The 25,868-nt window shown below is 40.4% G+C and overlaps 1 protein-coding gene across 4 annotated transcripts in view; it reads left to right on the top strand.

The window, feature by feature from the left end:
* The window catches only part of runx2b (RUNX family transcription factor 2b), a 60,582-nt gene that overhangs the window by 5,345 nt on the left and 29,369 nt on the right, over positions 1-25,868 (top strand). For 3 of the 4 annotated variants that reach the window (XM_041804449.1, XM_041804445.1, XM_041804447.1), the window contains exons 2-3: positions 22,584-22,846; positions 24,244-24,400. In XM_041804449.1, coding sequence (XP_041660383.1) covers positions 22,584-22,846; positions 24,244-24,400 — 420 coding nt within the window. Of the gene's footprint in view, positions 1-21,347; positions 21,507-22,583; positions 22,847-24,243; positions 24,401-25,868 lie in introns of those variants that run through there. The other variant, XM_041804446.1, reaches the window with a different exon arrangement.

Below are 25,868 nucleotides of genomic sequence, written 5' to 3'. Positions count from 1 at the left end.
CTGCGTCTTAGTTGCAGAATTCATTGTTACTCACAGAGTAAGCTGTCTTTTGGACCAGTTTTAGATGTTTAGTAGTTGAATGAAACCAGGCTGAGAAGGTTTAAATCTGTTATCAGTCAGGAAAATGTGTCTCTCACTGGTGCTGATCAAGGGCTGGTTTGAGTGACAATTTCATGGGGGACCATACTGAGACATCACCTCTATCTAGCTGTTTTGGAGAGACACATCAGAAAACCCAGTTTTGACTGTCATCAGAACATTTTATCATGGTTTTCTAAATCAAATTTATGAAAGCTCATTGTTTTACTACAGGGAAGTCCAACTAAACAAAAACTACAAATTGGTTAGCTAAAAAACATCAGTTACAGAAAAACAATAAACCATAATGATTATAACATAAAAAATGCTAAAAATAAATGAAAATATGCTTCGATGGAGCAAGTTTCTTTTGCTGAGTTGCTGGAACTCATGGTATAATGTTTCTCCTGTGTAAAGCTTTGATGTACAGGAAATTTTTTTTCTGGATTAACTAATAACACAAATATCTTATTCACAAAAATCTGAGCAAATGGCTGTTAGAGTGAAAATATAGATAAAATTGATCATGGTAGGGGCAACAGCACTGCAGTATTTATTGGAAAAGTCATGCCAAAAGTCGCCAGTGAACAGGACAAAAATTCCATCCTAAAAATGTATTTTCTTTTAATGGTTTATATATGATACTTTGGCATTGTTAATAAATCATAAAAGGGGATCAAACTGAATGTAAAATGTTGATCAAATTGATGACAGTAGATGGTTACAGAACTGCAGTATTTATCTGAAAAGCCATGACAAAACTCTCTGATGATCAGGGCAACAGTTAGAAGTCCAAATATATATTTTATATGAATAGTTTTTTTTTAAATCATACTTGGATATTGTCATTTGACCATAAAAAGAGACTGAAACTGAATGTAAAATATTGATAGCAGGTGGCGACAGCACTGCAGTATTTATCAGAAAGGTCATGACCCAACTCTCCAGCGAACAGGACAACATTCCGCCCCTGAAAATACATTTCCTTAAATAGTTTGTTTATGATGCATGGATGTTGTTAATGGACCATAAAAGCGATCAAATTGAATGTTGTACATTAGTAAAACTAATTGCGGTAGGTGATAACAGCACTGCAGTATTAATCAGAAAAGTTATGCCAAAACTCTGGTAAACAGGACAAAAATTCCATCCCCAAAATATTTATATTTTTAAATAGTTTGTCTCTAACACTTTTGTGTTGTTTGACCATAAAAGGAGATCAAAATTGAATGTAAAGTTTGGTAAAATTGATGACAGAAGTCATAACAGCTCTGCAGTATTTATCCAAAAGGTTGCACCCAAACTCTCTGGTGATCAGGACAAGAATTCCACCCCAAAAATATATTTTCTTTAGATAGTTTTTGATACTTGTTTATTGTTATTAAACCATAAAAGGAGATAAAAATGGTTAGATATTTGTAAAATTAATAACAGTGGCAACATTACTGCAGTATTTATTGGAAAAGTGAAATCCAATCTTTCAAGTGAACAGGACAAAAATTCAACCACTGAATATTTTTTCTTTAAGTGGTTAATTTATGATATTTGGGTGATGTTATTTAACCATAAAATGAGATCAAAACTGAATCTGACATTAGCAAATTGATGAGAGATGGTGTTAACAACAGAATCTATCAGAAAAGGCATGCCCAAACTTTCCAGTGAACATAAAAATAATTCCACCCGCAAAATATTTTCTCCAGAAATTGTTTTTTATTACATTTAGATATTATTTTTCATCTATCAAAGGAGATCAAAACTTTTAATGTTTCTTCATCCAATGAGATACAACCAGTGTAAATTTCATGTTCTGAGACTGTCAGGTGACTTATCTATTGCAAATACAGGCTTTTTTTAAGATGTCAAATAGTATTGAAAATGAACTAGTATAAAAGTACATTTTGTCATATTCAGTTTTTAAAAAGATATCCCAGATCATTAGGTGTGTTTCTGTTTGTATTGGTTATCTGTTATCATTGAAAACTGTGTTTATTATCTAGCAGTCAATATGACCTATCCCAGTTTTTGTAGTTGGTTTGGAGTTCTGGCTTTTCTATTGTTAAAGATCACTCTAGGATACATTTGTTGTTCTTAAATAGGAGTTTTGTATGCAGTAATGTCACAGAGTAGTTTACAGTCTAAGTAAAGTCGAGTAAAGAGGGTGTGGATGTACAATATTGTGTTAATGTGTGTCCAAAGGTGTCTGTGACGGGAAGATCTGTCCGCTTGATTAATGCTCTCACTCAAACTGGCACCTGGAACCAATCCCCTCTTCTTCTTCTGCCACCCCCGTCCCATGTACATGTGTCTGTGTGCGTGTTTTGCCTCCAGAGGAGCTCAGTGTGGGTGTTTCGAGCAGGAGGCGCAGATGGGGCCGGGGGGGGGGGGGGGGGGACTTAGAGCGGAAGAAAAGAAAGGTGTGCAGCCAGGGGAACAATAGGTGAACGTGCAGCGGAGGGTATGGGGTGTCATTAATAACGCACAGGCCCCATCTCCTAATTTGCTCAAATTACCTGCCCACGCATCGGGCCCCCTGCCAGCGCCGAGGTGTGAACACAGCAGATCAAATACACCTGAAAATCAAAGTGCCCACCCACTCGGTGACGCCCACACCAGCCTTTTATGGTGGTCTGACAGTTTCCAGGGCTTGTGTGAGAGTGGGGATGAGAAGTGGTCCATGTTTGTTCTTTCATATGAGACTGAGGGATAAAATGTGAGTAAATTGCAGAGTAGAAGAGAAACTTTAAAAGGCACAAAAATAGAAAAGAGTGAGAAAGAGATATGATACAGAAGGAGGGATCGGTTTGCGTTCATGAGGCATCCAGACTCTTTGAAACCACCTCCCATATGGCACAGCGGGGGCGGCCACTTACCATCATCCACCCTCCTCTTCTTCCCTTTCCTTCCTCCTTCTCCTTCCCCTTATGTCCTCCCTCCATCCTTCCCCTCCCACCCACTCTGTCAGGAAGAGGGTGATGACAAACGTGACAGGGCGGCGATGCTTTGGTCACCGCAATAATCAGAGCAGAGTCATCGGCACCAGCACCACCTGTGACAAAAGCACTCACAAGCGTGCGTGTGCAGATGAATTTGAGTTTGTGCACGGACACTGAAATGAAATATGCCCCAGAGACACAAAAGAGGCCCAGGAGTGTGTGGAGGTGGGTGCAGTGGGATGCTTGTCTTTGAACTTTGAATAGCTGATATTGACAAGTCTCTGGGGAGGAGAGGGAGGAAAGAAATGTTAGAGCTCATTTGTAAAGTGGCCAGGAGAAAGAAAGAAAGAAAGAAAGAAAGAAAGAAAGAAAGAAAGAAAGAAGCATGCAAATAATAGAGATTAAGCACTCAAACAATCAGGGTTACACAGATGCTCTAGTTTAACTGCCCCTTAACAAGTTTTACGTTGCAGGTATAAGGATATTCATAGTTTTTATTAATGTACCGGTGACTTATTACCACTACCTCAATGAACTGCTGTATGACAAAATAATAAATATTGACAAAAGCTGTCATCAAATTCTATGATACATTACTACAGTGTGTTATATAAAGCATTGGTTTCAAATCTGAGGTGCTGGCACACCTGGGGGAGGCATCAAAGATCCCAGGGAGTGGCATCAGACCATGTCTGCTGTAAAGTTGTCAGATTAGATGTGCATGCACTAGATAAAATACTGATTACACATTTTAGATATTACTCAAAGATCTGCTGATTAATAACTATATACAATAAAAAGTTTCCCCATCAAAATATCAGGCTACTCTCTCAGCCATACGTGTAGAACGTCATATTATGAAATCAATTGAAAGTATCTACATTTTTGACAGCGATGTATCACTTTTGTCATGTGGGTTCTGGGGTGGCTCAGCCTTGTAGATAAAAGAAGTTAGGGGTCTGAGGAAAAAGATTAGGAACCACTAACATCAGCTCATCATTGATTTGCTGTTATTTATCCACACATAACTTAATCAGATCACTGATTAAGGCCTGTTGAGGAAAATCTTTAACTTTGGTTATCAAAGTTTGACAGAGAACTCTTCACCTGGAGCATCTCATTGTAGTTGAGCGTGATTTTAGTTTTCAAAGTTATCACAGGGAATCAGGGAGATTTGTTTACAGAAAAACACATATCTCATCATTTAGAGATATTTCAAATCGACTTGCATGCAAGTTTAACAGGACTACAGCGCTTTACTGACCTAGAGTTGATAGAAAAAAAAAGCATTTATAAGAAAGATAAAGTTTGATTGACGCATAGAGGGGAAATTCAAACTTTACAGCAACACAAAAGCGAAGTGGGTCTTGTAAGTAAATACAATTAGAAATGAAAATACAATAAATAAAGATATAAAATAGATAAAATAGGATTTATGTATAACTAGTGTACAAAAGGGTGAGGTGAACTGAACAGGAGTAGTGAGGCGTTCTGTGCGGTAAATGACACAACAGAGTGACAAATGATGATGAGTCATGGTTGAAAATGGCATGGGAGGATTACCAGAAACAGGTTATACAAACAGTTTAACAGTACGACATTTTAACATGAGATAGTATGGAGAACAGGGTTTAGTAGAAGGTATAAAGAAGGGCAGTTGAGATCAATGACATGGCAGGTAATTTAATGCTTTATGTCCTTTTCAGCACACCTTTGTTTAAGCATCACAGTGATTCAAATAAGTCCTCTGCTCTTCAACGTTTACTTTAAAAACTCACAGACAGCTCAGTGGACAAGCCAGAAGACATCTGGACCTTGTGTTAGCAAACATTTACCTTTCTGCTATCCCCTTATTTTCTTTAAGAGTCATAACAATTTTATTTTTCTGTGTTTAATTTCATGACAAAACCTTCAGGTTCATGTTGAAACCTTCAAAAGCAGGTCTGTATCCAAACAGGAGGACATTATGCTCAGTTTAAGACAGTTGAAAACTCCCAAATGGAATTTTAAAAATGTAATAAAAATGATGTGATTAATCATAATTAACTACAGAAACTCCAAGATTAATCAGTCTAGTCTTTTGGCATCCCTTGTATAAAGATATAACATAGTTTAAGGTTTGATTCAAATGTAAGTAAAGAAAAATTAAAATGTAATCTAGCATGACATTACAGGACGGTTTGGTTTACAGTTTAAGTATTTATGTCATGTAGCATGATATAAAGATTAAATATGGTATTTAAATTGTTAAAAGTAATAAAATATTATTGAATAAAATCTTTAAAAATATCAGATTACATAATAATAGAAGTTATTTTGTAATTTCAGGTGCACAACATTATCAGCACGATATCTGAATTGACAGAAAAAAGCTCCAAGAGTTCTTCTTATTGTACTGACAGATGCCAGTGTTAGCTGATATTTACAGCTGATGTATCGGCTGTACGTACTGGTAGAATGTACAGAAAGGTTTGAGCAGTTTGCAGGAGAATCAGTGGACCTACCTCTGCTGAGGTTTTTTTTCTTTATTATCCTAAGTTCTTAAACTTCAAGTGCGTTCTAAGGAGGTCTGCGTTTCAGCTAGCTTTAATTTTATCCTTGAAAATAACTGGTTTAATTATAAGCAGTTTGTCATGATTATCTTTGGGAACCACCTGTAAACATGCTGTTTGATTACCAGAATTACTTTCAGTAACAGATTTGCAATAGTTCAAGAGAGACTTGGGTTTTTTACAATTTAAAAAAGTTGTGAATATCTGTATTGATATAAGTATTTACTTCATTTAGTTTGGAAATAATGGTATACAGGATACTGTAAAAATCCAGCATCATTTATGCCATACAGCATGTATGGCATAAATGATAATGATATTGATAGATGGTATGATGCAGCAGCTGTGACAGAAAGCCAGTATGTATGGTACAAGGTTCAAGGTTGTCTTTATTATTGGCTTTATTATCCTTGTAAAGGAAAATTTGTTTTGCTGTCAGTAGTAAAACCTACGCTACATCTATAGGGCCTCAAACTTCCAACAGGTCAAACAATACACTTTAGTGAATAGTGAGCTGTAAGAGTATAGCGTACTGTATGTGAATAACAGTAGCAGTCTATGAAGTCATATAATGATAGTAATGATCGTAATGAATGATAGTAATGTTTTGTTTTGCTTTGTTTGTGAAGCGTCTTTGAGTGTCCAAAAAAAGCGCTATATAAGTGTGATGTGTTATTATTTATTACTATAATGGTGCAGTGAATTGTGATATGATTTGGCTACACACTAAGTACAGCATATGATATGAAGATATAAAAAGCATAGAGTTAGTATTTTAAATGTGTCATTATGTAAATGAATGAATAAATCAGGCCGAGCCAATGTAGAATCATTGTTGTGAAGGTATTTGTCCTTTCTAAATTATATTCTATATAAGAGCAGTGAGAACATTAATCTTAAAGGATAATTACACAAAATTAATTAAATTATTTATCTGAGGTGATTAACACTATTTTATTTAAAATAAGATTTTAAAACCACAACCACTTTACGAACATTAAAGCTCCTGTGAGAAACTTCACATTTGTGTTTGGATTGGCGCCCCCTGTGGACAAAGCTGTTTTCTCTAGCTCTTTTAATGTCCTGTGCATTTGAAACAGGTGTAAGTCCTGCTCACTTTGGTTTAGAGATTCACACAGGGAACATTATGGGCTAATGCTAATACTAGTACATTCTCTTTTTTTTTCTTTTGATTACTTCTTTTGATGCAAGTGTCCCACTATGCCAACATTATCCTGGTGACATTTTCTCCTCCCCCACACACAAAACAAAACCTTCTTTGAATTAGCAGTGAGATGAATTAGGTGGCAGCATAAATGGACTGCAGACAATAGATGAACATCAGCTACTGATACCTGCCAACGGCCTTTTTTTTATCATCAGGGCTGATATGAGCGGTTGCTGTCGTTAAACCGTCACGTCAGTACATCTCTTCTTTAACAGTCAAATCTTTCATTCACCATTAGTATTTGCAGTAGAAAAATTGAGGGTAAAATAGAAAAAAGGCTGTGTATTTGCTGTGAATCCAGCAAATCAGGTTCATACATTAAAATTAATGTAGTAACAATACGCCTTCATGCTTGATGTTTGATTTCTCTTGTGGTTCATAAAGATGCGTCACTTTTGAGTCTATTTCATATCCATCATAAATCTCCTCATAGGAGCTTTAAATGTTAATGTACTTCTTATAAATGCTCAATAGGAGCAAAAAAAAGTTACCAGCTAGTTTTCCTATGGTACAACTTTACTGCAAACATCCAGAAGTCTTCATGACTCTCTGTGAAAAAAAGGGAAAGTTTGGAGCCATTTCTGCTTGTACAGCACTGTTACAAAACTGCAAAATCCCCTACGTTACATTTCAGGTTGTTTTCAAAGCTCTTTCCTGTGACTGAGCCTGGCATCTTTGGAGAACTTGTAGCTGCTGTGTTTTATGTTGATCCCTGAGCTGTTCCAGTTTACACATTGTCAATCCAATCACACCGCTCTGACACGCAGCTCTGTGTGATCAAAGTCTGCACACATACATATCGTCTGATCCTCGCCTGAGCAGAATCCTGTCACTCACTTAGACAGCTGCCCTCTTACAGTCGTCTGTAGTTCATTTTGTTGTCGCAGTTTAAAGTTTTCCGTCAACTGTTGCGCTGCTCATTCTATTTTCTGTCTTTCCCCAAAGGAAATAGGTCTCTCTCTCTCTCTTCTCTCTCTTCCTCCTCTTTGGACGGAGACCAATAACAGGCCTTTTCCACTTCACTTCTCCTCGTGCTGAATGAGCAAAGGAGCATCCCAGAGGAGCGGGAATATTTTATTAGAGTGATATTTTGAAAGTTCCTCTCCTCCTCTGTCTTTCTTCCTCTCTCGTGACGGGATTTTAGGATGCTGCAACATTTCAGCATCTGTGTTTGTGTGTGTGAAAGAAAACAGCTCACGCAGAGCAAAGACAATTCAAAGATACAGCTAAATGACAGGCTGCGAGGCTCCGCTCTTTTGAATCACATTGTTTTCTTTTCATTCCTGCTCGGGAGGAGGATTGGTGAAAATAAAGAAGAAAAGCCCAATTGGGACAGAAAGCGAGCAGTTTAGTCTCAGGAGAATTACTCTCGGCACAAACAAAAATAGCAGTCATTTTCTGCTGACAAACACTTTTTAATGTGAGGCTGTTTTTTTTTTGAAGTTGGACTTGTTTTGTTGACTTATTTATGACAAAGCTAGCTTTTGAGAAAAGAATGGGCTGTGTTTGCGTGTTGTTGCCGTGGTTTACTGTAGCTTAACGGTGTATGGGAATAATGAGGGAATGCTTTTAGTTTAATTCAAAGCAGTGGTTCCTTCAGAAAAAGAGTCTCATTTAATTAGATGATAATTTAAGAAAATGTACAGTCTAAATGGGCCTTATTCAACAATACCTTCCAAAGATTTTTCTTATTTGTTCTTAAACAAGGTTCTCAGAGAAGTCTATGTGGGATTCACAACATGATCTTGAGCTGGTTCTCAGCTGGTCCAGTGTCAGGACCCACCACCAGCTCCTTAATGACAAATCACAGTCCAGATTTCTAAAATATTTCAATTAAAACCAAATGTTTTGATGAAAAATGGGGAGGTTTAGAATAGAGACAAAATAAAATATGTGACCAAACAAGGAGGCTAAAACAATACCTTCAAAATAAAAGCCCATCATAGACTTTTAGAACCTTCTAAAGCAGATGGATATGCCCGTTTCCTTGTTTTTCACTGGCTAATCCATCTTGCAAAGCTCCCATCTGAACCATTTGGGCCCAGTTAGACAGGACAAAGTGACAGGACCAATCAGTGACGAGGGGCAGTACTTTCAGGCGCGGCGGAGTCGTGACGTAAGCAAGCAGCAGCAAGAGGCCTGTGCAATTATGGCGGAAGAGATTAACGTGGATGCTGCTGAAGCGCCAGTTTTATCAGAACTTGACAACAATTCTTTGTTAAAAGAAAAACAAAGAACAGCAGTGAGTTGTTTTCTTTTCAAAAACAACAAAAGTTGAGTACTTACATGTCTATAGTCGCCATGTTTTGCATTATTCCTCGGTAGCTGTGCACACGCAGCTCAATAGTAGCTACATCACGTGTTTTGTTGCCCTGATTGGCCCATAAAGATGTGACAGACAGAACGTTCATCCAATCACACTCCGAGTTTTTTTCAAAGCCTCTACCTTTTCCCAAACGTTTCCTATTGAAGCTTTCCCAGATGGATGTGTGAAACAAATCCATCTGGCATGTCAGGTTAAGACTTTTAGACACATTTTTTCCCAGGCATATATATATGTGACCCACTAAAAATGACCCACTTTTGGGTCCCAACCCACCAGTTGGCTTTAATTAATGAATGTTAGGTCCTCGTAAGCTGTAAGCACATGCATGTTTCTCCACATTTGCAAAGAGAAACGCCCCTTTTATGCCCTTATAAGTGCATGGGACTGCATAGCAGTGTGCAAACACAGAATGCACACAGGGCTGAGAGAAGCAAGCTAGTATCAACTAATTGGCAACAAACTGTTAAAACAATCACAAAACTTTAAAATATTTTGATATTGGATGTTTTGCTGCTCTAAGAGTAAGATAATATTTTTAGCACAGGTACAGGGTGTCCTTGGGGTCTTAAAGAGTGTTCAAAGTTGATAAATCAATTTAGCCCAGAGTGTGGCTTTAAAAAACTGTTAAAAGGCATAAATGCAAGACTTTAAGGGCTTAAATGTTGATGTTTGTGTCTAATTTTAAGTCTAAGCTTAAGAGGTTGTAGGCTTAAAAATACTTAAAATCAGAATTTAAGAGTATTATGAGTATCTTGACGTGGGCAATTGAAAATGGCTTCACAACCCACTTTTGGGTCTCAAACCACCAGTTGAGAACCAGTGCTTTAGTTGATGCATGTCAGGTGTTCGTAAGCTGTAAGCATGTGCACTAGTCTAGAGAAATGCCCCTTTTATGCCCATATAAGGGCATGAGACTGCAGGGCAGTGTGCAAACACAGAAGGTACACAGGAGCATCAGAAGCAAGATGTTAGTAATATCCACATGAAAATAAACTGTAAACACACTCCCAAACTCTAAAATACTTCAATAGTTCTAAAGTGGATGTAGTGCTGTTACAAACAGCACCAAAAGAGGAGGAGTTAATTATATTTGGGGTACCAGTACAGAGTGTCCCCGGGGTCTTAAAAGTTTTAAAAGTTGATATATCATTTTTGCCAGAATTGAGGCTTTCAAAAAGTATTAAAAAGTCTTAAATGTAAGACTATTAGGTCTTACATTTTTCTTAAGTGGTTTTAGTCTTTAAAATACTTTAAAATCAGACTTGAAGAGTATTCTAAGTATCCTGAAATGGGCAGTTATATCTTTTATATTTGTTCTTTGAACCTAAATGACCTAAATGTATCTGGTTCTACTTTTAGCTTTGACTGCAGTGCAAACCCTTAGACAGGTACTTCTAGATTGTAGAACAGCTACTTTTAGGTTGTTTAAGCAGAAAATAAGATAATTTGCATACCATAACATGAAATACTATAGTCATTTTCTTTTCTTTGTTGTCACATTTTTGTCTGTCAGCACAGAACATAATAACTGTTTTGTAGATGTAATGGGTGAGAAATTGAAGATGCAATAGAGTCTTAACATGTATGATGAGGGGCTTGAAAATGGTCTTTAAAAGCATTATATTTAATGTCACATTTTTCTGTATACACACTTTAGTAGTGGTACTAAATATATGCTTTAATACATTAATTTGATGAAATCCTTGTATCTGACGGTGTTTTCATCAGAAATGACATGCATCATGCTGTAGTAAGAAAAGAATGCATCCAGATGAGTAAAAAAAATAATGAAATCAGGCGTGGAAAGTGACAATGGATTGATTAAAATGTACATTTATACTTCAACCTGATGCTTTGAAATAACAAACATAATTTTAACCCTTTAACACCTGCTGATTCACATATACTCATTTATGAAGTTTCTGTTGTTTTAAGTAAGTGATAAAAGTCCCACACATGTACTAAATATCTATTCACAATTTAACATTCTGTAGTTAAGATCAAACACTGCATGTTTAAATAATACTTGACCATATTCAAGTCATGCATTTTTGCACATTATCTAAATCATTTAATCAGATGTATTGTTTGTCTTTATACAGCTCTAAGTCCGGATAAAGCGCTGGTGTGCTTCTACCTTTAGGACCAGATACAGCCTCTCCGTGTTTTGGGTGATCTTGCCATTTTTACGAAATACAGCTAATAAACTGCAGCATGATTTGCTGAAAAACATGTTAGGAAGGCATGGATTAGAAAAAGGATTTTGGTTTAGTCTCTTTAGCCTCCACATGGAGAGGCTGATAGATGCAAAAGTAAAGGTAAAGGGGAGTGATATAGAGGCCAACTACAGCAGAATTTTAGACGAGGGATCTCAAACTTTTCAGCCTGTGACCCCCAAAATAAAGGTACCAGAGACCAGGGACCCCCACTGACCTAAAGGTGGTTGAAGCATAGTTGAACAAAGTCATAAACATTCAATAACAGTCATGTGCAGACTTACATTTTAAGGATTTTTAAACATAACTTTAGTTTTAGTATAAATCTCAGCAACTGTTTTAATTTAACATTTTCTTAATCTTATGCACATAGTTTAAAAAAGGGTAAAATATACAATTTGAATTCATTTTAAAGTATTCTTCATTTTCTGGAAGCCAACTGGCAACCCCATCTCAGTGTCTTGCAACCACCAAGGGGGTCCTGACCCCCATGTCAAGAACCGCTGTTTTTTGTCAACAAAAACAATTGTTTGGACAAGAACATCGAAAGAATAATCCTGCTAGAGAGTCATGTCTTTATCTTTATCGGAATAAAGAATTAGCAAACAGTGGATTTAGGCAGTTTTTCAGAAAACTGTCAGATTTTGGGTGGTTTTCAAAAAAAAATTAGGTTCTAGAGGGTGTTTTTTAAGGTGTAAAATTGACAAAAAAATGCAGAAACCAGAGTTATAATTACCTCCGCCAAGGAGGTTACGTGATCGGCAGGGTTTGTTTGTTTGTTTTTTAGCAACATAACTCAAAAAGTTATGAACAGATTTTGTTGAAATTTTCAGGAAATGTCACAAATGGCATAAGGAAGAACTGATTAGATTTTTGGACTGATCTGTATCACCGTCTGGATCCAGGAATTTTTTAAAGGATTCTTTGCTATTGGGAGAAAGGGCTAATGGCAGAGGTCTGTGCTCTCCGAGGGCTTTTCTAGTTTTTGTATGCCATTGTTTCATTCTTAATCATGCATATTTGAGCGCCACTTATACACAGCATTTAGGAAGGGTAGAGGCTTTGAAAAAAAACTCTGAGAGTAATTTGGATGATCATTCTGTCTGTCACATCTTCACGGGCCAATCAGAGCAACAAAACACGTGACGTAGCTGCTACCAAGGAGTAAATCCATAGAGAACAGCATAACACGAATCATGGCAACTGTAGACATGTCAGTATACAACTCTTTGAAAAGAAAACAACTCAATGCTGTTATGTGTTCTTCTTTTAACGAAGAAATGTAGTCAAGTTCTGATAAAACTGACGCTTTAGCAGCATCCACACTAAGTTCTTCCACCATAATTGCACGGGCCTCTTGTTGCTGCTTGCTTACGTCACAACTCTGCCACACCCGAAAGTACTGCCCCCTGTCGCTGATTGGTCCTGTCACTTTCTAACCGGGCCCAACTGTTCAGATGGGAGCTTTGCAAGGTGGATTAGCCAGTGAGAAACAAGGAAACAGGCATATCCATCTGCTTTGCAAGGTTAATCTGCACTCAAATGTTGGTAAGAGTGCTCTGGAGTCTGGGTGCAGATGGCCTAGTGGTTGAGGCGCACCCCATGTGTGCAGGGGGCCTGGGTTCAAGTCTGGCTTATGGCTCCTTTCCAGCATTTTTCAACCCAACCCCCTTCTAATCCCTGTTTCTGACTCTATGCACTGTCCTTCTCTATAAATAAAGGCATAAAATGCCCAAAAATATATATTAGATAAATAAAGAGTGCTCTGTAGTGTTCTTAGATTTTGTTCTTAGCTAAGACAGAAAAATCAGAGATAAGAAATTGTTGCTGAATGTGAGAATCCTCTTAAAAATGTAGAAGGGGAAAAAATCCTCTTAAGAACAGTTTTTGAATGAGACCCTATGGTCTTTGCAGTGCCCACGCCTGACTGTATCTTAGCTTATTCTCCAAAATGTCACTTTCACATAAATACGGCATTACACACACGATTAAACCTCCACGCACACACATGCAGACACAGCCAGACAGATCCACACGCCCTTTTCCTGCAGGACCCTGCAGATGCAGCAGAAACAGTTGAGTTGGTCTCTCTGGTAAACAAACAGTGAGAGGCTGCTGGGAGTCTTCACTGGGCCTCCAAATTATAGTCCGGTTAACCAAAGTCTCCAAGCCAGCCCCTTTACTGCTCCACACACACACACATGGAGCGTACACACCCACATCACATGCATACGCACACATGAGCTGTACTTTAAAGGCACCGTGGAGGCACACTTTAAAAGCACATATACAATCAGGTTCTAATGGGAGCTTGTCTGCGCTGCAGTTGAGCCAGGGGTAAAAAATTTTATAGACATAAGAGGGCTTAGAGGGAAGCAGACCCTGAGGGCCGATCATAAATATTACCAAATCATCAAGCTCACAGTGTGAGGCAATTACTGATGAAAAAGAATCTGTGGCAATGTAAACACAGCTTTAATGTTTACAGCTTTAACCCTGTATACTTGTGTTATGACTTAAAGGTTTTCTGTGCTGTTAGAAGCTGCTTTTTTAGCCAGGAGATGGTTTGAGATAATGCTTTGTGGTTAGTTAAGAGTTACATTTGCCCCTCTTTCTGCAGGAAAGTGGCTGAAGAAGCACTAGTGTGGTGGAAGACACTCGTTCAGTAAGGGGTGGTTGGGTTGTTTAGAGCTTCTTTAATTGTCTGTAAATGAATTCTGCAACTACTGGGGACACTTTTTAGTCCCAGGAGGACAAATCAGAGTGATCTATGATGCCATTAACTCCAGTTAAAACATTTAAGGCGATCAGTTCTGGCAAAATGATTCACCGTAAATCTCCTGCTTCCAGGGTGACAGTATATTCCAAGAGGACGATTTAATTGTCAGCCTGTGACCACATCCCAACAGCCTCATTGCCAAAGAGATTTTATATGTGCGTGACATTCAAATTCTCAGCTTAGTTATAATGCAACACCACAGACTAGATTGTGTTTGAAGGACGGCCTTTCCCAACATGACTGATGTTCCCAGTGGGACCCGGCAGCCGAGGAGTCTCCCCGATCAGGAGTCGATTCAGGCGCAATAAAGCTGGCGACATACGAGTCTCAGCGAGGGGGGCAGGGCAGACACGACTTGAAAAGGACTCGTCCTGGAATAACCGGCGAGTTCTGAGTAAAAGTGTGGAAAACTCAGTGTCATGGGTCACACAATCAGACAATAGGCATTTATCTTCTGAAATCATGTTTTCCCAAAAAACCTCTGTGATGTTTCCTTTCATTGAACCCTGTTTTCCAAAGATGGCTGGAATTGATTTTAAGGACATCTCAGGCTGGAAGCTTTGAACATGAACTCCTTCCAACCTCCTTTTTTCTCCCCCGTTACACCCCCACCTTATTGTGACTCATCTCTGACCAGTAGCCTAATGGGCTCAGTCTAATTACAGACTAAGGTTTTCAGCAAAGGCCCATCTCTTAGCATGCTGCATCAGCGGTGACACTCCTGACTTAATTTGTTAACTCATTCAGCACTCGGATCTTCAAGTCAGGCCTTGACTTTCTTAAACGGAGCCTTCCTGGGGCCATTTTTAACGTCTGAATGGTTTGGAATTGAATCTAATATGTATGGCTCCAGGTTGCAGAGTTCAGACTTTGAGTTTTGGAGCAGCTCCGAGCTGGAAGAGATCAGGAAGAAAGAGGAAAGAAAGCCAGATCCAAACCCTCGGAAGTTGAGCGCCATTGCTCGACGGACGCCCAGTGCTGCGGCTACACGCTGCTCCTGCCCGGCGCTGTTTTTTCATTTCCTGTTTATCTGATTGGCTGCTGACTCAGAGCAGTGCATGCTGACTGACTGACTGACAGATTTGACACTGATTGCCCCCCAGAAATAACGCAGCAAAGAAATGTCATGATTCCCCTTGAAGGTTTCAAATATAGGCTTATTTTCCGTCAGTAAAATTCATCGTTCATGGTCTGTGAGGATGGCCAAGAAAAACAAATAGTATATTTAATATATTTTAATGCTCCAAGACAGAAAATATATGGTAGATTTCAAGGTGTGGGTTTGCAGTGTCTGTATTTATATCTGCATTCAATTGAGCATCCATAACTGACTTTTCCCCCTCGAACAGCCCTTTTTTTTTTTTAAACGGCTTTCTGCATCAATTTGGACCAAATGCAACTGGGCATTTCTCCTTTTGACTCCTTATAAATTCATACAATCTCACCTCCTGTCTTCTTCTTTTCCCTCGCTGTCCGTGCTGTCTTACCTTCCTCCCTTCTCCAAACAGCAGCAGTGGAAACGGGGCAAGCGATAGCCGATAGCCCCCCTGCGAGCGATCGTCTGGGCCGCTGACTGTTTTGCCGTGCAGTCACTCTATCTATCTCGCCCTTTCTATCCTCCTCCACCTCACATAAATCATCCTCGATCCTGCAACACAGACAGGGAGAACAGAGAGAAATCTCCCTCCCAATAAATCTGGTATTAGTTTTACCTCGCATAATGAACACAGGGGCTAAACGGCCCCGGATACATGAGAACAGCATGTCTTGCAGATGTACTATAAATATTTTGATACTAGCCGGCTAGTTTGCAGAGGGGAAGTAGACCGGTGAAATACACAGAGGAAGGGAAAAGTGTAAAGTGGAATGTTGGCCTAGCCCGAGTGTCTGTATTGTCTTTAGCACCTACAGAGGGTCTCGGTCCAAGAAAAACGCTCTTTACAGGGTTCCTGTTCCCAGCCGCGGTCCGGTACCACTCCTGGATACGCTGCGTTTCCCTCAAGCAAATCCTTCAAACTGGTCTCCGAGGAGGGGGGCTCATTGTGTGATTAATAGCTCGATCGGACCTGATTGAGTGATAGATGGGTTTAAAGGGAAAACCAGCACGCCTTTGGGACATCTGAGTGTGGGAAGGGCGGCTCGCTGAAGGGTTTGATCGGTGGAACGGCTGAATTAAAGTGAAGGACTAATAATAGCATAGCTAATGACACAAAAGCTGCACAGAGAGGCGCCGCCAAGAACGCCTGAGATATTTTGTTGCAGATTTATAAAGACAAACTATAACATACACAAACGCCTGTGGAAAAACTGAACTCCCTCCTTTTCTTGGCGTCAGCCCCGGGCACTGTCACCGTACCCCATCACACAGAAACCCCTACAAATACACTCTTACGCATGCTGTGACAGCAGGTGGTGTGTGACACGTCAACATCTGAAGGTTCCCTGGCACACAGAGGAAGACTTCTCAGCTCTGTTCTCCCCAGAGTGGCTCAGATCTATCATTGGGTCTCTTTTAATGGCAGCCTTCGTCACATATTACTGCTTTATTTTCTCCTCTCCATCTCCCTGCCCACAGAAGTTCCTTTTTTGTTCCTATTTTTAAGTACAAGTGATCTCAATTAGGGACCTCCATGAAGGCGGTAGGCGGCAGACAGTCAGAGCAATAAGAGCAGAGAGGAAATTGTCTTTATACCCCCTCCTCCCTCCCTCTCTCCCTCCCTCTCTCTCTCTTTACCCTCCTGCCACAAGCATCAAGCAGCCGCCCCCACCATGTCTCCATCTCTTTCCATTCTGCTTTCTTCCATTTCAAAAATAGTCAAATATGAAAGAAACTCTCTCTGCATCACTTTCTTGCATATAAATAAATACTTTCAAATCAATGCAGCTTTAAAGACTCATGCAAACTTGGATAACACTCAATGAAAATGCTTGCAGGGTAACATGCGCACACAAACACCGCAGAACGTGCCGCCTCGTCCTCACAGTTCACGGTGATGTCACGGGCTCGGTGACAAACAGTCATTAAGGGCTTAGCTGTGATCTAGGATCAGTGCGTGGATGTGAGGTTGTGTCGATGAGGTCACAAGGAGTATCGTTTCTCCTGTCGTCATCATCCTCGTCTGCTTGTTTGATAATTATCTGCCCTGTTGGCTGGCCACCAGCCCGATCTAACTAGCTGACCGGCAGGCTAGTTTTGTGGCTTCTTTTGCTCTCCTAGTCTGTTGGCTTGATTGGCTGGTAGACTGGCTCTTTGGCTGCGCCGCTGCCTAGCCCGGTGGGCTCGTTGATTGGTTCTCTGGCAGGCCCCTGTTGGCTGGTGGCCTGCCAAACATGGAAACATCCCGTTAGAGCTGAAACAGCCTGGGCCTCGTCACAGCGCTCCTCTGGAAGGCTATAATTAAGCGTCTTGAAAAATGCAGCACTGTGAAATGTAGCCTTAATCCTTGTGTCTAAAGTGGCTCTACTTTTCCTCTTGAATGATGTTTGCTTTTTGAAAAGGAGAGGGGAGAAGCTTTTCTTTCATGTTTTCATTATTTTTCTTTCTGGAGGAGTCAAATATAGGGTTATCGTCAGAAATAAGAGCATACAAACTGCTACACCTGGCTGTTTTAGCATAAACACTTGGCATTTATACATCCTGTAATCTTTCCTAATTAGGTGTTAATAATACAGATGGATGGGGCTCAAAATGTGTGTTTTTATGTGTCGAGAGAGATGTAATGAAGCTGACAGTTGTAAAAAGACAATAAGAAGAGACAGAACAAGCATGTGTGTGCACATATTAGTGGTTCACACAGCCTTTGTCATCCCCAAGTGGGACCCAGAACAGAAACTTTTATTGCACGCTTGATATCTCGACAGGAAAATTAGTCAAAGAGATGTCAGCTGAGTTTGATTTTTATTGGAAACAAATAATTGAAACTGAGCAGCAGAAATACAATATTACCATAAATCATAAAACGCACATCCTGCTCACTGTGGTATACTGTGGTTCTTCACTGTTAGCGACTTCTCCTACTGTGCAATGACTCCAAGCCAGTGTAACACAGTAGATGAATAATACCAGAGCTGAGGGAGACGATCCAGCTGTGCACCAGGCGAGCTGCAGCCACAACGAACCAGCAGCGTTCATTATTGTTAATACTGAGCAAAAGAGGTCCGATTTTCACAAGTCCAACAGTGCAGGAGAGTTCAGGCGTTCATTTTTAATCAAAAGTTGATTTTTGACGGGGTTTAATCCAGGACACTGAGGTGAGGAAGTGGTATTTCATGATGGTGCGGCCTATTCTGGCACATTAACGCCTTCTCTGGTGTCTCCTTCACATCTCCAGGACATCAAACGATAGCAAGGTCGCTCTACCTCTTGCTGACAGAGAGCCACACAGCAGGCCGTGCTATCCTGTAGAGAGCTGGAAGACAGATGCTGGATGTACAGCAGGGAGGCAAAGCGGAGTCAGATGGGACAAACACTCTTTGATGAGAAGACTTGTCAGTGTTTTAGTCACGACTTCACGGGGGTGAAGGGGTGCATTTGAGGCCTTGAATCAGGCAGAGGCTCTTTTCTCAGTCTTTCGATTATGCCTTTTAGTTTGATTCACATTTTAGTCATTTCTACCCTTTATAGTTTTAATCAAGGAAAACTTACTTAGTCCATTAAAAAGTCCTCACATTTTAGTCTTTACTTTTACTCCAAGCATTTATTCTCTCGCCTGAATCTGGTACCAAATCATGGTAGTGGCTCTATGCACTCTGCCAAACCTGGGGTCCCTGCTTTCTTCATCTGAGAGGCAGAATAGCTGAAGATGCACTTTGACAGATTTACCCACAGAGTAGAAATGTCATGGGTTTTGAATGTCTGTTGAAAACTTGACTCCATTTTAGTCTCGTTTTAGTCATCTTGACAATAACTAAACTTACTTTTTTGTCACTTTTATCATCAAATATCTATTTTTGGCTAATCTTAGTCTAGTTTATCTCATGGAAAAGGTAGTTGAAGAGCATTTTTAGTCATAGTTGTAGTCCACAAAATGAACACTCTTCTTTCTTTCTCAGTCAGGCTGCAGAATATCTGAATTTCAGAAAAAAAAAAGTAGTTCCCTGAGTTAAATTCCAGTTCAGGTTTCAGTCAAAATAATGTAGAACACATATGCGTTTAAAATAATTAGCCTGATTATATTGATGGACTGAAATGGACTCAGAGCTTGTTATTATTTCAGCCCCAACATTTCCTAAATTAAATTCTGCTACAACACCGAGGATGTTTTCCACATTACAGCAAATGTATTCGGCGGTGAAAAAAGCGATATTATCAGAGCTGAAACTTAACTCTGTTGGAATAACCGACTCCATGGTCCCTGCAAGGCCATGTTTATCACTATTACAGATTTAATTACTACTATTCACATTTATCCATCCATGAATTGTTAGTTGATCTTTGAGAATGTTGGACAATGTGAACCATATTTCTGGTGTTTGGGGCACACGGAGGGGAAGTGTAACTCAATCACTCTTTTTTTTTTTCCTCCTCCTCCTCCTCCCTGTCCACATGACGAGGTGCCAGATGCGTGTCAGTGCTTTTAGACTTTATATATATCCCTCCCACATCCTCACACACATACACCACCCTAACAGACATGTATGCAAGCGCACAGCCGTGTACTTCCATACTTATGAAACACAAGAAGTCAAGTTATTTCAAGTCACTTTTGGGCTTTTTTTTCCTCCTTACACAGAAAACTTATTGTAAAATGTATAAGACCATATCCAGCTATATGGCAAAAAAAAACAAGCTGCACAAACCCCCAAATAAGCTGACAGCTGTGCCTTCCAGTAGTCCCTTTTTATTTTTGCAACAGGCCCTGAAGTATCAAAGGCCTTTGTCTTAAAGAGTTGCTGCAATAAAAGCCTGTTTGGGAGCAACGGAAAAGGAACACAGAGTGGCTGCTGTGTGATGTGGCACCAAAAAACAGACTCATTGGGAGGCTGATGGGTAATCAGGGTGGAGGGCGGGGTGGGCGATGAGAGCCGGCTGAGATAGGGAGTCTGTCAGAGGGTAGATGATGCCCTCTACAGTAGACACAGGCAGACAGACGGCACAGGCCTGATCACTCAATGCATTCAGATTAACATGCACAGATATGAGATATTTACGACAATGCAGGTCTCAAATTTAACAAATAAATTAATTTCACCTTTATTTTATATGGACAATTTTTTTTGCTGACAGTGAAGTCTTGCTGGTAACATGCATGTGGAGATGCAATGGAGCCTTTTTATAATTAGATTTCAGCAAAATTTTGCCAATTTAAGTGTGGGTTTTGTTTTGGCATTTCTTTGGAAAAGCTGTGATTATTTACGTTATAGATTTTCCCCTTTACTTTGTATGATATTAAGAGTGTCAGATATGCTTTATAAGCATGAGAATCAATACTAGACAAATATAAAACATCAGGCAAGGAAATATTAATTGCACAAGATGTGGATTGATGGAAAAATGCACTTCAAGGATCAAAATTGAGGCTCTTCTTTTAAGTTGTAATATATTTTCCTTTTTATGGAATAATTGTGGAATTATGAGTGATGGAGTGGTGTGTAGAAGTGTTGAACTGTTAATTTTATTGGAGAAAAGGTCGTTTTTTTCACTGTTTTTAATTGTTGGGCTCTTTTTATGGTACTAAAAATGTGATATATTTGTAGGAGCAAAAGCCCCACAATGAAAAACTGTTTTATTTCTAAAGTAACTCAAAATAAAACATGAATTGTGGATAATAAAAAAATGTTTTTCTGTCTGAAATGTTATGATGAATAACTCTGAGGAAGCATGAAGCCAAAAGGAAGCATATGCGTCAGTGCATTTAATTACATTCCTGTCATTTTGAGCAATGCGCATCCATGGTTGTGCGTAATTACGCATCGTTTAAATAGACTCGTCTTTTGAAGTTGTTATATTTAACATACATATGACGAAACTGTATCCGTGAGATTATTTTACAGGCTGCACGAGGCACAAAAGATTTGATTCTACGTTACTGACTTTTTTTTCAAAGTGCCCTGAGCTCACGAGCAGCGGCCCCATGTGTGGTGGAACATAAATTAGAGCCGCTGTAAAGTAGAATACCTGTACACCTGCACAACAGCTCTCCCCTGCGACCGAGTGAAACTCTACTCCTGCTCCTCTACCTGACTCACCGCTCTCCGGTGACTCACTCACTCCTTTACCTTATGGACTGGAACTCCCTTCTCGGCTGTGTGATCGCTCTTCAGACGCGCTTATTGTCAGGACGTAGCGGTAACACAAGGCGAGACGAGGCTGACGGGGCTGATGGTGTTACTGACTGGACATGAGCAGAGTTAGGAGCGCGCGGAGGGTCCAGGGGAGCGGGAACATGTGGGTATGTACAGCACGGGGCTGTATCTGAGTCCTGACACAGAGAAAGGCGTTAAACAGAACTCCATGTGTGTTTCATGAAGGTATAGAGCTGACACGGAGACCTGTCCGCTCGTCTATATAGGCGTGATAGATTATGGCAGAGGGAATGGATCCGACTCCAGACACCACGTGTTGGAGTCGCATCAGCGCAATAATTGCTGGGCGCTCGAGCTATATAAACCACAAAAAGCCTGCGCACGGGAAACCCCGACCTCCAAACACTAACCACATTTACGGCTACCAAAACGGGATTCTATTTTCCGCCTCCTTCATCTCACCGGCGATGATTTTTTTTTTCCCCCCTCGACTTCATCAACCTTTTTAACCCTAAACACAAAACCTGCGGCGTGACCGACAGACTTTGCGGGAAACGTGTCCAATTTTCAGGCGTCTCCGTGTTATAAATAGCTCTATTAAGTATTGTTAAAGCCTTTTCCTTTGACTTTGAAAACTTTTTTTTTGTGTGTACATAGCCTGCAGGCTTTCAGAAAGCCTTTCAGTTTGGCACAAAGACTTCAATGACGCACCTGGAGGAGCGCTTTGACTCCTCACCAAAGGAGGACACACAAAAACTTTTTTCAGCATCTGGGTCGGCTGTTCCATTTTAGACCTGCTTTTTCTGTAATCGTATAGCCCATTACGCGCTCGGACTTTTATTTCATGTTATTTTTATCCGCACATGAGCAGTACCGCCGCGTTATGGCGCATGGACGCTTCCCCCAGAGAAGTTTGAAAAAAGAGCTTGTCATTTAAAACATCATCGAGTTTTCTGAGGGCTGTTTTTTTTTTTTTTTTTTTGCCGGGAGAGTCTATTTTATTTCGTTTGAAGGCGCCCACTAAAGTTTGTAGTGGAGAGGGTTTTGAAACGCGTTGAGCGCTCGAGAAGTCCCATTTTCCGTTGGCAGCCGCGCTGAGGTTCAGCGAGCAGCGCCGCACACTGCGAGTGTCAGAGAGAGACAGAAAGGCAGAAAGAGAGGAGCTGGAGACTCGTTGGTGCCTTTTTTGATAATCCACGCTGTTGTGATGCGAATTCCCGTAGATCCCAGCGCCAGTCGGAGGTTCAGTCCGCCGTCCAACAGCCTCCAGCCGGTCCCAGGGAAGATGAACGATGTGAGCTCTCCAGCCGGGCAGCCGGACGCAGCGGCGGCGGTGCCAAGACTGCGTCCCCACGAAAACCGCAGCATGGCCGAGATCATCGCGGACCACCCGGCCGAGTTGGTCCGCACCGACAGCCCCAACTTTCTGTGCTCGGTGCTGCCGTCACACTGGCGCTGCAACAAGACGCTGCCTGTCGCCTTTAAGGTGAGTCCCGTCTCTGGCAGGAGCTGCTGGGTGAAGAGACCGCAGTGTGGGTCTGTGTTAGCACAAACAACCGCAGAATTACGCCAAAATATAGCTTTTGACGATGAGTGAACGCACAATTATTCTTTAAAACTAACAATTTATACTTCTCATCCTGTGTGTTTCTGATTCTGCATTGTTTGCTGCGTGTTTCTTTAATTTCCCTTCAACAAAAGAAAGCTATTACACTCAATTAAAACTTCTGCATCTCTAGGTAAACATGGCAGCCTTAATATGCTTAAAAACCACATTGGAAATATCCAGCAAATTAAATAGAAAAAAAATAGCACTATGGAAATATTTGTTTAAATGTTGCACAGATGGAAAAACACAAAAATGAAGCTAATGTTTACATAATGTGGCTTTTTTTCACATTATGTAAACAAACAAAAAACAGATTTTTTAAAGACTGACAGTAATTATTCAGCTTTGTAAATTAAAAACATGTTTATACTCATTTAGAGACCTCCCACTGTGTAAATAATTCCACAATCAAAGCTTTTCCATCCTGATTTTTTACAGTTTTGTTTATCAAGGAATTATTTACTTGTGTGGAGAATTTAGTCATAAACATGCTTATTATCTTTAAATCTGAATTCATCTTAAGATTGATAAACAATCTGTCTGTCAAGGAATTATTTGAATATATATGGAGGAGAATATATGAGCCTGTCCCAACATTTTTGATAATTACACTAAATAATTTGACTTTTTTTGAGTTTTCCTGGAAACAGAAAAAGATGTATGAACATTTAAGAAAAAAGGAATAACAGATTGCCTTAAGGCCTCTGTGTTTCTGTAGCCCTGACACTGTTTTTCTCCCATGTTCCCTCTCAGGAAAGGCCCCATTAATTACTTGACAGATTTTATTTCAAGGATGGATCAAAGAAACACCAAAGTGGAAATTTGCGGCTGAAGCTCTGGCTCCAAATCAAAAGTGACACATTTTAAAATATATGTGTTATTTAAGCGTTCTTATTACTACGGCTCTGTAATTATTGCAGCTCTGTAGGCCTGCTCCTTCTCTTTTATCTGAATCCAGGGATCTAAATGATAACACAAGGCCTCGCCGCTTTTGTTTTTTAAAGACGATGTGGGGCTGAATTAAAAGTCATTTGTCAACAGGATTTTGAAGAGGATGGTGTGATGTTTAACAAGCCTGTCTCATAAGCTTTAATAATTATTTTACAAGAGAAACTCAAATTCATCCAAGGGTTGATTTCACTCAAGAAGAAATTCCTTTGTTCTGTCATCATTTTTAATAATAAACAGAGGAATAGAGTATCATATGATAATTGGGAGTCACATTTAACTGCTTTTGAGTGGAGCATCATTTAAGTAGTTCCTCCTTTTGACAGGTGGTCGCACTGGGAGACATACCTGATGGCACCGTCGTCACGGTGATGGCGGGCAACGATGAGAACTACTCGGCCGAGCTGCGGAACGCTTCAGGTGTGATGAAGAACCAGGTAGCACGTTTCAACGACCTTCGCTTCGTGGGCCGCAGTGGCAGAGGTGAGGCCTGAACCACTCTGAGCTCCACTCACACGACTCAGCAGGGGCTATTAGATTAGGTTCAGCGGTGTGGATTATGTGGTCACATTCTCTACGTGGCGACCACATAATGATCTCTAACTCTGAGCTCAGATCTCACCACCAGTCTCCTTAAGTCTGAGTGCTGAATAAGGTTGCAGTGCAAAGAGTGCTTGATTTATTTTTCTGACTCAGGTGAGACTGAGAAGCTTTCTCAGATCCACTTTTTACAAATCTGAAACAAAGCTTTAGACAAAGACTGACTGTAAGAAAAAGATGATATAAAAAATCCAAGTTGTTTTTTTCTGTTTCATAACGTTCACCTAACGTGACCCTGCTCAGCTCAGGCTTATTTGCATGATGGGTGGTGCTGCAGCCTGGCCGCTGATCACTCTGCACACATCCTCAGGCAGCGAGGCAGCCGCTCTCCTATTGGGTCAAATGGCATTCCCAGAATATTTGGCATCGCCAAGGCGACTCTCTGCATCATTAACTGCCTTGTCACTAAGGCGTCTTATTTACGATTAGAGATTTGGCACTTGGGATGAGCCCTCAAACTTACTGGAAATATTTTCTTTGACACTTTAATTCTCTACAAGGCTCACAGACAGTGATCGCCTGCGATAAGTTGATGGTGATAAGCGCTGTCAGCACCTCCATCAGTGACTTTTCCTTTTAGTTTTCTTCTGTCAAAATCAGTCTGCAGGGATGTAAATGACAGATTTTTATAAGAGCAGTGGATGTATGAAGGCCGGACTTGTCGTCACGGAGACCTTGCGTGCGTCCCGATGCTCTGACACAGAATCTAGTCACAGGAAGTGACATAGAAACCTGGGGAGATCAGACTACTAGGTGTCTGAAATGAACACCAGGCAATGAGAGAGATAAGTACAAGCAGAGCAAACTGATAGGATGTTAGATAGCTAACAGGCATGCACACAGAGGCAGGGGAAGCCAGCAGAGATGCACAAGGATTGATAGACAGAGGCTGGAACTGTGCTAGCATGCAATACAGCAAGGAGAGAAGAGACAGGTGAAATCAGACACCTTTGATAACATCATTAGAGTCAATAATAAATTGGTTTACAGGAATGCCTCGATAGTAAGCTTAAATTAGAAGCAGTGAATGCAGGGAGGTGACGCAGAGGTGTTGTCACACATCACTGGCTCTGCTTCACCCGCATGCACCTCAAATCAGGTATGTGGGACACCTGTTGCATCTGTGACCTGTTATCTCTCCTGATCATCTTATCACTTCCTTGAAGGCGTGTTTACACTGAGCTTCAGAGAGGAGAACATGCGCTGATAGGTGTGCTCAGACTGAATGGACAGCTGCTGCAGCAACCTGCCCCCTTCTTCCTGTTTCCTTTGTGTAGCCATAGCTACACGAAGCATCTGCATACCTCAGCCGTGAGCGCTGCTGCTGACTTGGCTGTTGCACTCTGATTCA

The sequence above is a fragment of the Cheilinus undulatus genome, linkage group 14 (genome assembly GCF_018320785.1).
Source record: "Cheilinus undulatus linkage group 14, ASM1832078v1, whole genome shotgun sequence".
Lineage (NCBI taxonomy): Eukaryota > Metazoa > Chordata > Actinopteri > Labriformes > Labridae > Cheilinus > Cheilinus undulatus.
The sequence above is the reverse complement of the archived record's forward strand: the minus strand, read 5'-3'. Positions and strand labels throughout refer to the sequence as shown.